The sequence below is a fragment of the Poromitra crassiceps genome, assembly GCF_964638095.1.
Source record: "Poromitra crassiceps genome assembly, chromosome: 1".
Lineage (NCBI taxonomy): Eukaryota > Metazoa > Chordata > Actinopteri > Beryciformes > Melamphaidae > Poromitra > Poromitra crassiceps.
Window position 1 is genome coordinate 78990959 of NC_139623.1, and position 16639 is coordinate 79007597.

At 44.0% G+C, this 16639-nt stretch overlaps 1 protein-coding gene across 1 annotated transcript in view; it reads right to left on the reverse strand.

Annotated features, from left to right (window-relative positions):
- Positions 1 to 16639, reverse strand: part of ap2b1 (adaptor related protein complex 2 subunit beta 1) — a 52052-nt gene that overhangs the window by 12211 nt on the left and 23202 nt on the right. The window contains exons 11-19 of the mRNA XM_083643038.1: positions 16379 to 16544; positions 15992 to 16090; positions 11144 to 11403; positions 8589 to 8787; positions 5971 to 6012; positions 4330 to 4482; positions 3453 to 3598; positions 2727 to 2856; positions 1219 to 1303 (exon numbers count right to left, since the gene is read on the reverse strand). Coding sequence (XP_083499164.1) covers positions 1219 to 1303; positions 2727 to 2856; positions 3453 to 3598; positions 4330 to 4482; positions 5971 to 6012; positions 8589 to 8787; positions 11144 to 11403; positions 15992 to 16090; positions 16379 to 16544 — 1280 coding nt within the window. The remainder of the gene's footprint in view (positions 1 to 1218; positions 1304 to 2726; positions 2857 to 3452; positions 3599 to 4329; positions 4483 to 5970; positions 6013 to 8588; positions 8788 to 11143; positions 11404 to 15991; positions 16091 to 16378; positions 16545 to 16639) is intronic.

Consider the following 16639-nt stretch of genomic DNA (forward strand, 5'->3'; position numbering starts at 1 on the left):
TATTTTCGGAGTGCTCCGTTTTTGTGCGCCGGCTCCCAGCGCGATATGGAAAAGCCAAACCGGACTGCTGAGAATGGTTTGGCCCTTCGGCGTCGGGTGCTGCTTTTCTGGCGGCTAATCGTGTGGAGAAACTATGCAGACAGACAGACAGAGGCAGAGGGGCTCAGTTGTGGGTGCGGATTGACTGCTGTTCGCAGCCAACGTCAGCTCCAGACAGAGCAATCTATATGGCTCTGGCTGCAGCATGAGCGGTTTCTCTTTCATCACGGGGCTTTTTCCTGCTGTTTTCCAGACCTCTCTCTAATCTGGAGAGCACTGTCGCCACCTAATGAGTCCGTAAAATAGGTTATACACCTTCAATAGCTACAATATTTGTACAGGAGATGCCTGAGGCTTTGATCCACGTCCCACCGTCAAAAAACGCAATTGACGAACATACTCGTCCTTGGCACTCTACGTTAGTATCTGAATTGACGAACATACTCGTCCTTGGCACTCAATGAGTTAATGGATTTCTTATGTTTAAATGGCCCTGTAATCTATGGATTGAGGCAGTAAATGCGGCTATGTCAACCACACTTGTATCACTTGTAGATCAAAGGCCAGAACTGAAATGCAAGTGTCGGGTTTTACTGTGTATGCCCGCTGGTTTACCAGACTGTTGTCACTAGATTCAGTTCATCATCAGCTGAACAACTATAGAGATCTAGTTGCTTGACTGGTTTTGACACATAATATATTTATTAGCCTACTCCCCCCCCCCCAATGACAAAGTCAGTGCATTTTCTAATTTTGTTACATAATGCGTCACTTATTACATTTTCAACCAGAAAAAAGTGCAACCCCCGCATTATGTAATAATCTGCGCAATATGTAATACATTTATTACAAAATGCGTCAAACGTTATTACATATTGCGTTCAGGTGATTTATTACATATTGCGCATATTATTACATAATGCGTTGTTATTACATATTGAAAGTGAGATGTTATTACATTTTGCGATTTTATTACATAATGTGCAGTTATTACATAATGCGTCGTTACAGGGACAGTTGCTAAACCATTTCACAAAGAGATTGTAATAACTATATGAATACAACTTTTCTAAGTAATATTTTGACACTGCCCTTGTGTTTGAGTAAGATGTTACTTGCCAGTGATGTGAAAATAAACGTGTGATTATGTTATGTTATGGTTGTGAATAAATGCCATACCCATTTTTCCATCCTCAACAAAGAATATGTTCAGAGGGATGAGCCCACTGAAGTAGAAGACATCGATGTTGTTCTTCACAGCCACCTATGTGTGTAAGGGAACCAGGCAAAATATTTAGACAAAAATCATGAAATACTCTCTCATGCAAATCTGCAAATTGGGACACAGGAGGTGGGACTAAATTGTCTTTGAATGCAGATACAGTACAGGAGCAATAGCGGAGCACAGCCAGCGCAGCGTGGAGGAGCAGCAGAGTGCAGCCGGGGGTGTCCGGGGGATTTTCCCTGGCAGTAGGCTCCTCCTCCTCGCTGCAATCCTGCACGCTGCACCAGGTATCGCCGTCAGACACAATTCCATTGCAACATCGCCTAGCAACTCAGGCCATGTCCACACGGAGATGGAAGCAATCTTTTTTTTTTTTCGTTTAAGAAAGGTTTTCCATAAACACGGAATCGTTTCAAGAAATGTGTGTATCACATATATGTGTGTATGTGTGGTCGTCAAACCTCTCACTTCACTATTCATGTTGTATTTGCGAGGGCTATATATACAGCATCCCGAGTATGTCCGTTACACTCAGGGTTTACATTTCATTTCATTTCATTTTGTCAAATATTAAAATATTCCAGAATTGCATGTTGTATTAAAAATAAATATTATTTCTATCTAATATTGCATGTTGTATAAAAATAAATATTATTTCTATCTAACACGTTTAGCCTGAATTTGTTTGTGTTATTGTAAAAACCTAGCCGCCGCTAAGCCTTCTGGGAAATATCCGATGAAGGGAGGGGAGGGGTGGATGGGAAGAGTCAGCTGTGGAGCCCTGAGGATGTTGTACACGCTGTTCTCCGTGTCCACTTGTTGCTGACGGTGGTAATAGAGGAGCATTATATTTTGCTGCAAGAGGCCTAACAGGCTCAGTAGCTGCTGTAGCACGAACGCTAGTGCACTGTAAGCTGCCATGATTGTTATTGTTGCTGGCGGAGAGAGGTGGGGCTATGGCGTCATCGGTTCAGGAAAGATGTGCATGGGTTGTAAACACGGAAATGCAAGGGTGGCGTCTTCAGATTTATTCACTCTGGGAACCGGTTTCAAAAATTAGCGTATACTCCCAGAACGTATACTCCCAGAACGCTGGTTCCGTCTGGACGAAACATCTATACGAGAAAAAACTTTAGCGGATACACCTAAACTCATCTCCGTGTGGACATGGCCTCATTCAATTCAATTTTCAAGAACCAAGATGGCAGAACCACGGTTGACAATTGATTCAATTCCAAAGCTTCCTGAGAAACTCAGCTTTCCCTGACTTTTTAAAGCATATGGATAGGATTAGCTTTTTAAAGCATATGGACCAGATGGATTAGCGGTTCAAAAGTTGTGAAACATCTTAAAGAATAATAGCTATTTCTAGCTGTGGGCAGCTGTCTCGGTCTTTGAGGGTTAAACTGTGACGCACTGTTGTTCAAAGGGTTCTCATCTCTGAGGCAGAGTGTTTCTGTACCTGCAAATTATTGAGTGGGTCCATCTTCATGACTGGTCCAATGGTGTTGAGAGGCAAGGAGACCTCGATGGTCTGGCTGGGCATCAGTGGAGTATGAACGGGCAGAGGACTGGTAGGGATCATCCCAAAACTAGGCAGGTGCGCACGCACGCACGCACGCACGCACGCACACACACACACACACACACACACACACACACACACACACACACACACACACACACACACACACACACACACACACACACAGATGTCAGCAACTATTCAGGAAAGGAGAGAAGCTACATTTCTCTGTACGATACAGACTTTCAATCAATTGCCGCAAGGGCTGGAATGATTCATGTAGAGAGAAAAAAGTTCAGTATGCAATATTCAGTTAGATGTGCATATGACCAGGATAATCTTTGTTTTAATCATGGCTAGTGATTTGAAATACTACACAGGACATTGGCTGAATAGCTAGAACAATGGCCACTTGCACTGATTGATCTGCAAGGTGAACATAAATTTTCTATATTTTGTCAGCTTGCTGCTCACATTATCAAATTGGTATTAGCATGGATAGGCATAGACCTTACACTACAGGTCTTACTCAATGAGGAACCACAAGTAAATTTGAGAACATAAATCAGGAAATGATGACTTTCTCCAGACGTAATATAATCAGTCCAGAGTAATTTGTCGAACACTGGTGTGTCTGCTGAACCTGCTAGTCATCTCACTAACCTGTTCTTGTTGAACTGGATGGCGAAGTCGGTCATGTGCTGCAGGGCCTTGTTGGTGAAGGTCATGTCCATGTACATGTGGCCCTGGCGGCGAGAGAAAGTTCCAGAGATCTCCAGCCCCTTGGCTTTCACTGCAGGCAGCCACACCTAGAACAAGCGCAAACCTTTTAGAACATTGCTATCGCCATGCCCTCCCGCAAATCTGTTAAATCTGTTAAACTATTTAGCTGTGAATCCTGTGAAGACGGGATAGATATATGCACTTGCCCATACGATGATGGTATATGGGTAAATTAAATGCAATCAAGGGTGAAGGGACATGATTGATTAAGCAACCTGGATAATTTTCTGATGATACGAATGGATTTCATTATTTTATTACAGACAAGATGAACGTGGTTTTTCCAATTCAAATTCTCGTCAATCAGCCACTGGTGATATCAGGCATAACTAACTTCTTGGACCAAGGACACGTTTGTAGAACGTGTTTGCTTTGTGGCGTTCGTTTATTTGCTGCAGCACATAGGTGGCAACGTGTTCGACTTGCATTTTGGACAAGTTCAACTTCGTTATAAGCATACCAAGCTTCCTCTGTCAGGTGAAAAGAAGCGGCCGGCTAACTGCCCATGTCTCGGAGGAAGCATGGAGCCAGTTTCGGCTCTCCCCAGATCAGCAGAGGGTGGAGTAGCAACCAGGATAAATAAATTAAACTAGCACTAATGGGGGATAAAAATGGGATAAAAAATCTGGAAAAATAAAAAAAAAAATAAAAAAAATAAAATAAAATAAGTATACCAACTCTGAGCAATACAACTGTTATGGACCAAGCATTTCACATTAACCTTGGCATCATTGTTCACACTGTTACGCAAACTCACGGATTTTGGGGACACGTAGCCTCCAGTGGCGATGGCCATGCCTGTGGAAAGCTCAAACAGGTCGTTGAGGCCACTGCTGGGGGCTGCGGGGGCCGGTGTGGGTGAAGGAGCAAACGTATTGGGGACAGACGAAGGGATGAAGTTCTGACCCACCTGAATCAACCACAGCGAAAACACAAATACAAAGCACAGAGTCTGAGCACCAACAATTACAATGTAATTTAGTGGCGAAATGACAATTCACTAACAACCTACAGAGAAGATTGCACAGAAATGTAACATTTTTTAGAACTCTTCAGTGATTACCAGAGGTGGGACCAAGTCAAGAAGAGCATCATCAGTTTGATTTTTATAATCAGTTTCAACTTCCAATATAATTCAATCATTCCATACAAATTAAAAAATCAATCTGGAACAAACCTCATAACTTTCAAAGTCATTCATTTCACACAAATACAAGATCTTTTGTTAAGACTTTAGGGATGCACACAATTAATCGAAACTCGATTAATTTGCTTGTTAAGGATTTACTCGAGCAAATAAAAATTACTCGATCAAAACAAAACATAAAAGCAACGCATTAAATGGTGTTTTCAAATCATTTTTCAATGATCCTCCAGAGGGCGCAATGATATCACTGTAACAGACTGTTCAGCGTGTATGCGAGGCTCTGTGTTTGTCCCCTCGAGAGTTGCTGTACAATAGGAAGTGGGGGACTTTGTTGTTGACCACAGAGCTGGTGTGTGCTAACGCTAGGAGCTAACTGAGAATGAATGTGGAAACGTGTTATAACGTTACAGCCTGACTCTCGTTTATTGTTTTAACAAAGTGTAAGTAATAGGCGGACCCGGACACTCGGCTACATCACTATAGCCCTTTTCAGACAAGTCATAAGATGCTGTTCAAGTAGAACAGTGTTCATTCGGATAAATTGGCTCGCCTGGAGTCTCACCTGGACTGCGAGCAGAAAAAATAAACAATCTGCGTGGGTAAGTGAGCCCCTGCGGCCGTGACGGGGATTCTGGGCAAATGTTGACATGTCTAAAAAGTTATGCCTCCACGTTTTTATGTGTTTCATAACGTAGGCTATGCTATGCAATGCTGTGAGAAATATACAATAAGTTGCTGCTGCATAAATAAACGTTTTATTGAGGAAAAAACGCATTTGGTATGGTTTGGAAGATTTTGTATTTTTAATTACAATAATCGATTGATTGATTGTTAACGTTAGCAATGATCGAGTTTAGAATTTGCGGAAAATGTGCATCCCTAAAACCAAGTCATCAAAGTACAAGTCCCAAGCAATGAAAACGGACTTGAGCATGAATTGAGTCCAAGTCATGTGATGAGTCCCCCCCTCGGGTGATTACATCTGAGGGAAAGAAGATTTGGCTGAAGCCCTCATCATGCAGTGATGTGTCAGCATTTGATTTGGCACTTATGATCCCTGTATTTACTTTAAAAGGATAGTTATCAAATACGAGCAAGGTCAAAGGTGAGGTGTGATGAAGTGTGTTAAGTTGTGTGACACTACATCTGAGCGTCCAGATTGGAACCATTTGCTGGGTTAAATTCCGTACTATATCTAGGAGCATGCAGCATGCAGATGAGCGGACTTCCAAACAGAAGGGCTTGACTTACTGCTGGACTTCCCCCAACACCTCCGCCCAGGTCTCCCCCCAGCTACAGGAGAGAAGAGAGGGCCCCAAAGACAGCATCCAAACACCACAGACACAACATAGACAGAGACAGAGACACAGAGACGTTCTTAGCAACTGAAACCCATCAACAGTCTTTCTGGGGAAAAATACCAGTCAAATCTGCAACAATGAAGAAATCAAGCTGTTCCAGCAGCTTGAGAAGCGGAAATGTGGACATCAACACAGAAGAAAATAAAAAGACATTGGAAAAAAGCCCATTATTTATGCCAGAGGTAGATTATTAACATGTTAAAGGGATAGTTTGGTTTGTTTGAAGTGGGGTCCTATGAGGTACGCAACTACCGTGTTCCTCAGCAAAATGCCTGCACAGTGCCAAAGGGGTTGGATTACTCTGCAGATCACAGGTTACCTCGTGACAGCAAGACTGGAATATTTCTTTCATAAATAATTCAAGGTGGTGTAGCGTGTTTGTGTTTTTCCTGGCTCTTCAAACAGACAAAGACCCTGGTCTGGTTATTGTTTTCACCGTATTCCTTTGAAAGATATAAGTATTACACAGTGGTGGTGGCTTGTTGCACTGAATGTAGACATCAACGCTGCACGTTTGGTAGAACTTCGCGTTTGCAGTGAACATTTCTCTGAAGAGGATTATCTAAAGCCAAAAGCAAATAAGAAGGATACACACTTGCTGAAGAGCAACGCTGTACCCAGACCACAGGTGAGATATGAATTATGAATGAAACCACACCTAAACTACCGTAATTGTATTTTTTCTGACAAAATGCATGACAAATTAGGGATTTAGGGAGAAATGACGCAAATACCAGCTGATCTGCGGAGTAATCCAACCCCCAGCACTGTGCAGGCATTTTGCGGAGGAATACCGTAGTTGTGCAGTGCAGAGAAAATGTAGTGCCAAATGAGAGGGCTGTTTGACGGTAGAGTAAAGCGCTGAAAAATGGCAAAATAGAGGGTACATGTACACTGATATTGATTTGTTAGGTGGGTGTTCTTTTAGGTGGCTAAGTTACATTTTAGTTACTGGCCCCCAAAGCTACAGCGCGATGGGTCCAGAGTGCTTTACACAGTACACTGACTGTATGCAAGTACCTCATAGGATCCCACTTCAAACACACTAAACTATCCCTTTAATATACTGTTCATCTATCCTGTCAAGGTTCAAATGTGTTTCCATTTCAAGGTGCAATATTCCTTTCAATGGAAGGTTCAATATATATAGTGGAGCTCAACCAAAAAGGTTCAAGAGGTGCAGACTAGCAAAACCTCAAAATGATATAAAGAAAGGAAGTCACACACTCAGAATTTCTCCTCTGCTGTGTTTTAATGACCAACATGTTTCGGCAGAATATGCCTTCTTCAAGGTATGGATGGAAGGTTAAAAACATTTCATGGGAGTATAAAGTTTCTAGTATTTGGTGGTGTGGTAAGTAAAAATCACAGCAGCAAAGGCAAAAATGAGAAAGAAAGAAAAAGCTGGCACATTTTTATGAATTCAATTATGATCAGGACTTTGCTGAATGTAAAGCAGCAATACACACACTGGATGACACTGGCTTGTTCTTTCATCGATTTCCTCATTAAAGCTGCATTCAGCGATGTTTTTGTGTTCAAATACGGTAAGTGTTAAATGGCTCTATATTCTGACAGCAATCGCTGAAATAGAGTGTTTGGTCAGTGACTTGAAACCCTGTCAACACTGTCCTCTATCTCTCTCCTGTAGTCCTGCAGGCAGGGCGGACGTATCTCTGCAACCGTAACTTTGTAGAGACTCAGGGGCACTCAGGCGGCATTGGATTTGGGGTGAAAAAATACATATAGTCCTTTAGAGGGGTCACGATTGGACCTTCCGTTTCTTAGAAAATGTCAACTTTTCTCTGATTGGATCAAAATTGGCGCCGACCTCAAACTATCCAATCAGAGAAAAGTTGACATTTTCTAAGAAACGGAAGGTCCAATCGCGATCCCTATAAAAGGTATATGTATTTGTTCACCCCGAATCCAATGCCGCCATCCATGAGTCTCTACGAGTTGCGGAGATACATCTGCCCAGCCTGCAGGACTAGAGGAGAGAGATAAAGGACAGTGGGGGGTTGGGGGTTTCAAGTCACTGACCAAACACTGTATTTCAGTGATTGCTGTCAGAATATAGAGCCATTTAACACTTATTTGAACACAAAAACATCGCTGAATGCAGCTTTAAATATACTTACAATGCACTCACTGGGCAGGAAGAGACCCTTGTCCCCTGCTGGTCTTGGATCAAATCCCACAATGTTCCCTCCTGAGTTTCCCTATTCTTGGAGCCTCTCAACTCCTCTATGGTTTGTCTCAATAAAGGAACAAATGAAATGGGGATTGCAGTGTTGTAGTCGAGTCGGACTCGAGTGAGAGTCCTGGACTTGTGACTCGACTTGGACCTGAGCACTGATGACTCTGATGTAATTTCTTCCCGATTCTTACACATAGGGCCTTTAACACGAAATCTATTCTGTTGACAACCCGTGTGTGTGTGTGTGTGTGTGTGTGTGTGTGTGTGTGTGTGTGTGTGTGTGCGTGTGCGCCCACACACACACTCACCAAGCTGTCCAGGCCTCCTCCCAGCAGGTCCACTGCACCCATTTGCATGGAGGAGACCTGGGGAACGTTGACTGGAGGGCCGAGGTCCAGGTTGAGCAGGTCGCCCAGCAGGTCACCCTGGCTGGGGATAACGGATTGGATTGGCTGGTCCATGGGGGCTGCCGGCCCACCACTCACTGGGCTCTCACCTGCATCAATGCTGAGAGAGAAGGCCTGGTAAGCCAAGGACCTTTGAAAGAGTCCATTACGAACATAATTTTTTTATTATGGGTTCAAGCCCCAAAGGGGCTAAAACCCTATTGACTGCAATGAGTCAAATTTGACTGAAATACAAATATTAATCAAATGTATATACTATTGACACATGGAAACAGGGTGCAATGAATGAACAATGTGCTTTAAACGGAGATTCTATCTGGGGTTTATTCACAGCATGCATTTTCCCCACATTATTCTGCTTCTTGGAAGATCTGAGTTGGTGACATGTATTGAAAATACCTTAAATTGCTTTATACACATTTGGAAAAGCTCACTCTCTCCTGGACTAGTAGGGCCCTATCTTCGTACAGGCGCTATTGTTTGCGCACCAATTATGCCATCTTCCCTGCGTCTTATGCTATCGTCTACCTCCACCATCCAGTTTTGCGCTGGGATCTAAGCGCAAACACAGGTGTAGGCATGGCCCAGGTGTGTCCGTGCTAAATATTGGCCTTTGCGCACCTCTTATGCTATCGTCTGCCTCCCGCAAGTGTCATTTTGCACTCTGGCAAAGATACCATCGCCATGTTCCGAGCGTAAACACAGGTTTGGGCTTCGCCCATGCCAAAGCAGGCGTGTTGGCGCTAAATGTTGGCCACAAAGTGCTTGCGTGCTGCGTGCGTGCAATGTTAAGACCACCTAATAGCAGGTCTTAGCGCTAAAAACCCCACTGCGCCTGAGCGCACAGAGTATTCTCCACGCAGTGCGCGGCAACTCCTGGCTTGGATACATTACGCACGGCATGGATGTCCCTCTCTCTCCAAACCTTGCGCGCACACACTGCCACGTTGATTTTCAACTATAGCCTACATTGCAGAAAAAATACACACCTTGATTTAAAAATGAGAATTTGTTTGTCATGGTTTTATTAGGGTACATAATTCCCAACCATACAGGTCTGTGGTGTGAGGTGTATAACAGTAGATTACTTTTGAGAAAGTTGTGCCGGCCAGTACAGTAACCTCTTTCCCTGCAATTGCACGCATAAAAGACCAGCTTCTCCATAGCGCGGATGGCGTGACCGCAGTCAATAGCTTAACCCGAGTGGACAATTCTGATATAGGCTAGAATAGGCTAGAATTAAATTCTCACACATCCCTACCCTATTAAAGAAACGCATATTTTTGTATGTGTATGTACTAGCCTATATGAACGAAATGTCTAATTACAGTAAGTGCACGCTTTGGGACATAATAACACCATGGGGTTATCCACTGCGTAACTGCGCGACAGCCCTTTGATGTGTTTCAAATGGAATATTGTTTATCTACTGTATACTAACAAACTTGTTCATCCTTGTTTGTTTGTTTTTCACTTGCCCAGAATTGCCTTCCCCCAAAAGGATTATTTTCACTGTCATTTGTAGCATTGTGCTTTAGGAAACTATTGGCCTGCTCGTCATGTATCAAGTCTGCCTTTCTTATCTCTAATTCCCCTTGCCCTATGTCTCAGTAAAAGCAGCCTGCACTCAGCGTGTTGGAAGCTGCGTCTCATTGCCAGGCTGTCACAGACGTGCAGTGTTGGGCAAGTTCCTTTCAAAATATAATATACTACATATTACTAGTTACTTTCATTTGAAAGTAATAAGTTACTTTACAAGATTACAGTCTGTGTAGAGTAACTTGTTACTTATTACACTATTTTTGCATTACCTTTACCAAAACAACAGCAGCAGCAGAATGACCCATCCCGAAAAAGAATTTAAACCGCCTTGAAGTCAGTGTAAACAATTCAAAAGTCTAAATGTTATTCTTTTCCTTCGTTATTGTCATCTATAGTGGTTGTTTGCATAAAAACACACAGTTTGATTAGGAAAAAATTATTGTATCTTTTTTAAATATGTGCTTTGATTCTTTTTTTTTATTAACTCAATTTGTAACTTGAGTTCCTTGACAAAGTAACTGGTATAATATTACTGAAATCCTATAAGTAATAAGTTATATTACTGAGTTACTGCTAAAAGTAATACATGTAATATGTTACTTTTGTAATGAGTAACACTGCAGACATGACGCTGTGGCTTTTAAGGGGGATGGACATGATCACACCTGTGAATACTTTTGGGCATAAACACGCCTATATGGAGGTTTGCACCGAGGTGCCGCCAAGCGCAGCGGGGGGCAAAACACGCCCACAATTAGTGTTGCGCGCGACGCTATTCGGGTGCAAAACGTGCGCTAACGCAGAATTACCGCCTTTGCAACGATAGAGCCCGTAGACTAAATGTTTATTTCAGGCGAGTTAAAAAGTTCTTGCCACTGACGAGTTAAATTGTATAAAGCGTGTGTGTGTCTGACCTGCTGTGCTGGACAGGAAGGTGTTTCCGGTGGATGCCGTGGCTGCCCTCCACAAAGGCATTGGGAGGTTTGTGGTAGACAGAGGCCAGTGAGCCGATGTGGCAGATCAGCTCGTCCAGCAGGGTGGGCTCGATCAGATCAGTCTCCTCGGAGATGAGGGGTTTCTCTGAAAGCACCACCTCCTTGGCGGTCACCGGGTCAGTGGACAGCAGACGCCAGTAGATGTAGCCCCTGTCGCGCAGGTCGGGGTTGTCCGAGTCCTGCGAAGGAGCGTGGATATGGGTCACGGTAGGGCTGGGCGATAAAACGATAGCAATATATATCATGATAGTCACGTGATCAATACAATAAAAAAAATGGCTTGATAGAGCCGTTCGATAGACTGCATGAAAAAAACAAGAGCGCTTCTCCTCCATGGCCATGGTCCGTGGCTCATAAACAGCCTATCGTGTCCTTTGTTAATACAGCGTTGTCAGCCGGGTTCGGTTCTAAAAAGAGATAAGCTCGTGTCTAAGTGAACTGGACCTGCAACACACCACGGCAGAACGAAATAACCACAAGGCTGTCAGGTGGAAAGTTTGCGAAAGGGAGGTTGACTTACAGGCGTAGGGCGCAGACAGCAGAAAGGGAGGTTGACTTACCGGCACAGGCGTAGGGCGCAGACAGCAGGCCGGCCGAGGCAGACGGCTCGTGCTTTACTGGATAGCCCAAGCCGGAGTGTGGAGGCTAGCTAGAACTAGCTTCCGTTCATTAGTTTAGACGCTAACAGAAAAGTATCTCACACACACTCACACCCATACGTGCAAAGGGGAATAAATAAAGTAAAGAACAGCAGCGGGAGAGACAACATGTCCTCCTTGTTTGGAGTGGCAGAGAGAGAGCCCTGCAGCTTATTGCCACGTCATATAGACTACACCCCCTCAAGTCAACTCCCACTTTCCTATGACAGCCTCACGCGACGTCATAAATCATATCACAGGGGTAACCGGCAACCATCATATTAAGGAACTGTGACAAGCGTGCTACGAGTGACACGGAGACAGCCAATCATTTACAGACAAACCCCGAGCGTGCACCCGCCCCAGCTCATAAACAGCCAATCATATCCCTTGAGAGTGGGCAGTGCTAGTGACACGAACAGCAGGTTTGGCGCACCCGGCACCACACACCTCCAAGTGAATCAACAATAACACAGAAGAGAGAATGAGTGCGGGAAGAAGACGTGGAGGAAATTGTCAATACAAGGGACGCCGAAAGCAGAAAACCGTTGTCTATAAACGTTACAAAGAATTCAATGTTTCAATTCATGTTAATGTAAATTGACAGCTTGCAGTCTTTCTACCAATTTCACAAATGCGGACATCTCCAATGTTACTTTTGTGGAATGCGCAAGGCCGGATCTACCATATGGGCAACCTGGGCAGGTGTCCAGGGGCCGTCAGTGTGAAGGGGCCCTAAAAAAAAAGAAAGAAAGAAAAGAAAAAAAGGGCGGGCTCATGTCGGGCTCCACAGAACTATGACACAAATCTAAGACCAATCAGGACAAAATAAAAATTGTTTCCAAGAAGATTAAGTCATATGATTGAGTGTCATTGGATGCCTGTGGGCAAGTGGTGACCAGGGGCGCGGGAAGTGGGGGTGCTTGTGGTGCTGCAGCACCCTCTGCTGTTTTGTATTGGAATTGGAATGTCAGTTAAACAAAAATATATATGATTAAAATGTCTTTTATATGTTTTATACTGCGATATTTAGTTGAACCTCGGTTCGGGCTCTACCTTCTTCTAATCATGTTCTGCACTTAGCCCAGAAATCACAGTCAATGCTACGGGTGTCACGGTACGTGTATGCGTCCCGCGAAGTCACGGTATGGGCATCACGGTTCGGTGCGTGAAGTGACACGACAAATACGTCGAATCCAGAAGGTGGTGGTCAAGCACCTAAACGCTGTTTGAACGCCATAAACGCCACAGAAGAAGACACAACACAAGGGCCATAGAAATCCGCGTTCACTGAATGGAACGTTTTGTGGAGAGGAAACATTACCGGGGGTCGCTCCAGTGTGTTTACAAGCCGTAGCTTCCATGCTACTTCACAAAACCACAACAACATTGACGCGTCCAACTGCGCCCCCTTTACCGTCGTCAAAAAAGCGAGTGCAGAGCAGTATCCTAATGACTTTTATGACTCAGGCGATAAGCTGTTTTGCAAATTGGGGGAGTATTAGGCTACTCCACATGCACTCTGTCTACAAACTTGTGTACAATAAAGATTTAAAGTGGGGGGAAATGCCTTTGCCCTGTCAGACAGCTGGAATACAGACGTCTGAGAGGGAGGCACACACCACACTTTGAAAATCGCTGCTCTAGAGTCAAGTCAAGTCAAGTCAAGTTTATTTATATAGCCCTAATTCACAAGCATGTCTCAGAGGGCTTCACAGAAAGTATGTCTAGCTGATTCTAGCTAACACACAGTAACAAGAATATACAGAATAAAGATAACATTTGAACAATTGATAATATAGAAAATATAGAAATGAAGAGAGAGCAGAGGAGAGAGCAGGAGAAGGGGGAAGAGCAGGGGGAATGTGAGAGAGTGATGGGGTGGGGAGGGAATGGGAGATGTTGGAGGGTATAGGAGGTGGGGAAGGAGCAAGAGGAGAGAGCAGGAGAGGGGAAGGGGGAGGGGTGTGGGGGAGAAGAGAGCAGGGGGAGGGAGGAGGTGGGGAGAGAATGAGAAATATAGACGCACATCTTGCAAACGGACATATGTCAATTTCTAAGCAACCAAACTATGCCTAATTTAATTGGCTGCAAGCCTTTAGTAATGAGTCCTTTTGCCAGATAAGCACATGTTCACATATAGAGCTTATGGGTGCCTTGAGTAAAACCTTTTTGTGTGGGTTGCCTAGATCTTATTAAATTGTGGACATTTATTCAATCCCACATATTAGACACTATTTCTGATGGTAAAATTAGCGTAAAAAGCAAAACACAGAATTCAGAAAAATTCAAAGGGAAAAAAAACTGAATTTGGGATTTGTTGCTTTTTTCTCCGTTGTACCATATTCGTACCGAACCCTGACCCCGAAACCGAGGTACGTACCGAACCGTGACTTTTGTGGACCATGACACTCCTAAGCCACTTCTTAACATGCAGTGGAATCCGTATTATAACCTGCACCTAGCCGGTTGGCCTGCATGTTAAACAACAATTAGCCGGCCTACGCGCACTCCCGCGAGTCCGTATCTTATCTACCTCGACCACCGGTATAAGATCCGCTTCCACGCAATCGCAGCTCATGTTAAACAGCTGGCAGGATATTATCCGCATATCCGTAGTGGGCAGGTGTGGCTCGTGACTCACTTCACGTTCACTAGTTTATTAATTAATGAATCGTTCGGGCAATCGCTTATATCAACGAGCAAACTCACGGTTTCCTCAAGTGCTGCAAAAACGGATTGATTGATTGTTTGGCCAATGCGCTTCAGCTGCAGCCAGGCAGGTCCAGTGCATCAGGTCTGCTGCTGCTGCTGCTTGCTTGCTCCCATGTCAGAAAAAGCCTAACTTGTGTGGGGAGAAATACATTGAAAACTAGTTAGATATGACTTGAAATGCCACTTGTAAAATAAATCACCCACAGTGATTGACGACAGTCCGACCACTATTTTGACTGGGCTGCGCCTGCTTTATGTAGCAATGTGAAGCGCTCATTTTTTGGCACATTGCCACCCCTCGTTGGAATGGACTCCGTTAAAACCAACGGCATGCTTTTTGAAGTCTCCAGATTTGTCGCTAACGTGATGCAGCCAATTATATCAGCAGGCAGTGTTGTGTGCCTCTCCACTGCATAGAGGATAGGAGCTGACTGACTGATAGGCTATCAAACTTTTGTGGGGAGAAATAGCCTACATTTAAAACTAGTCAGATATGACTAGTTGCCACTTGTAAAATAGATCACCCACAGTGATTGACGACGGTGCGACCACTATTTTGACTGCCTCATAGCTACAGCTGCTTCCTATCACATTTCTTGTTTTCGATAGATGCTACCCCCCCCGCCCACTGGCAGAAAAAACGGCTCATATCCAGTTGTTTCTTAACAAAGACCCCTGATGTTTAGAAAGGCAAAACCTGAAAATATCCTGCTCTCTCTAGCAGGACATGATCCAGAGTTCATGTTTAAAAGGCACTCTAGTCGATGAAATAACTAGAACGACCGCACCGTGGATTTATGCCTCCGCCATTAGTTCTTTCTCGAGTCCAAATTGCCATTTGAGTCAAATTGGAAGAAATTCCGTCATGGCGCTCCTGTTGCGTTACAGAGCTTTGAAATTGGGTGTGTGAGGTCAAAGTGACTTTGACCTTTGACCACCAAAATCTAATCAGTTCATGCTTGAGTCCAATGCGATGTTTGAGGCAAATTTGATGAAATTCCGTCAAGGCATTCCTGAGATATTGCGTTAACAAGCTTGAAAATGGCGTTCGAGGTCACAGCGACCTTGACCTTTGACCACCAAAATCTAATCTGATCATCCTTGAGTCCAAGTCGATGTTTGAGGCAAATTTGATGAAATTCCGTCAAGGCGTTCGTTCCTCAGCTATCGCGTTAACGAACATCGGACGGACGGACGGACAACCCGGATCCATAATGCCTCTGGCCTGGCTATCGACGGCGGAGGTATAAAAAATATATATATATAGGGAAATGCTTCATTTTAGTCTCAAGAGTTGTGATCAAAGAGTTGGGTGGGCCCCAGAGTGGGTCACGGGCTGCAACATTCTTAAATTTGTGAATGGCTAGTCTAGAGGAAGCCTTTCTAACAGCTGTGCTAGGCTAGGTTGTGTTACCTGAGTGGCCAGGCTGAGGACTTGCTGCACCAGCTCCTGGGTCTCAGATGGCTTCTTAAGGAACAGCTTGACAATGGCAGTCAGCAGAGTGAGTTGGACCTGGAAAAATATATGTATGTAATGGATAATCATAATAGTACCACTAACACTATCACAACATCTAATGCATCATACACACATTAATGAACCCGTTATACCAACTGTTGGACTAAGAATGCTTTAGTGTCAATTTAACTACATTTTGCATAAACAACTTTAACTTTTCTATAGTAGTATAGTATACTTTTCTAAGTTATATACATTATTACTAAAGTCATGCATATGATTCAACTGAAGCTCAAATAAGTGCCAGTGACAAATTCACCTTGTGCTTTTATATGTACCCACCTGGGTGCTTTCATCATGGAAGCCCTCGAGGAAGCTCTCTAGCAACTCGTCAGCGTTGTCGATCCTCTCGGCGTACTCACCGACAATCCAGATCATGGCGGCGCGAGCATCAGGCTCATCCAGCGAGTCCAGGTTCTCACACAGCGTGGCGATGATACTTTCATATCTGAGGAAACCCAAGGTGTCAAAAGTCAGAAAGAAAACCTGTAACCAGCTTACAGTCTCAATGTACCATTATGGGCTCTTGGTTTGGAGGATTGG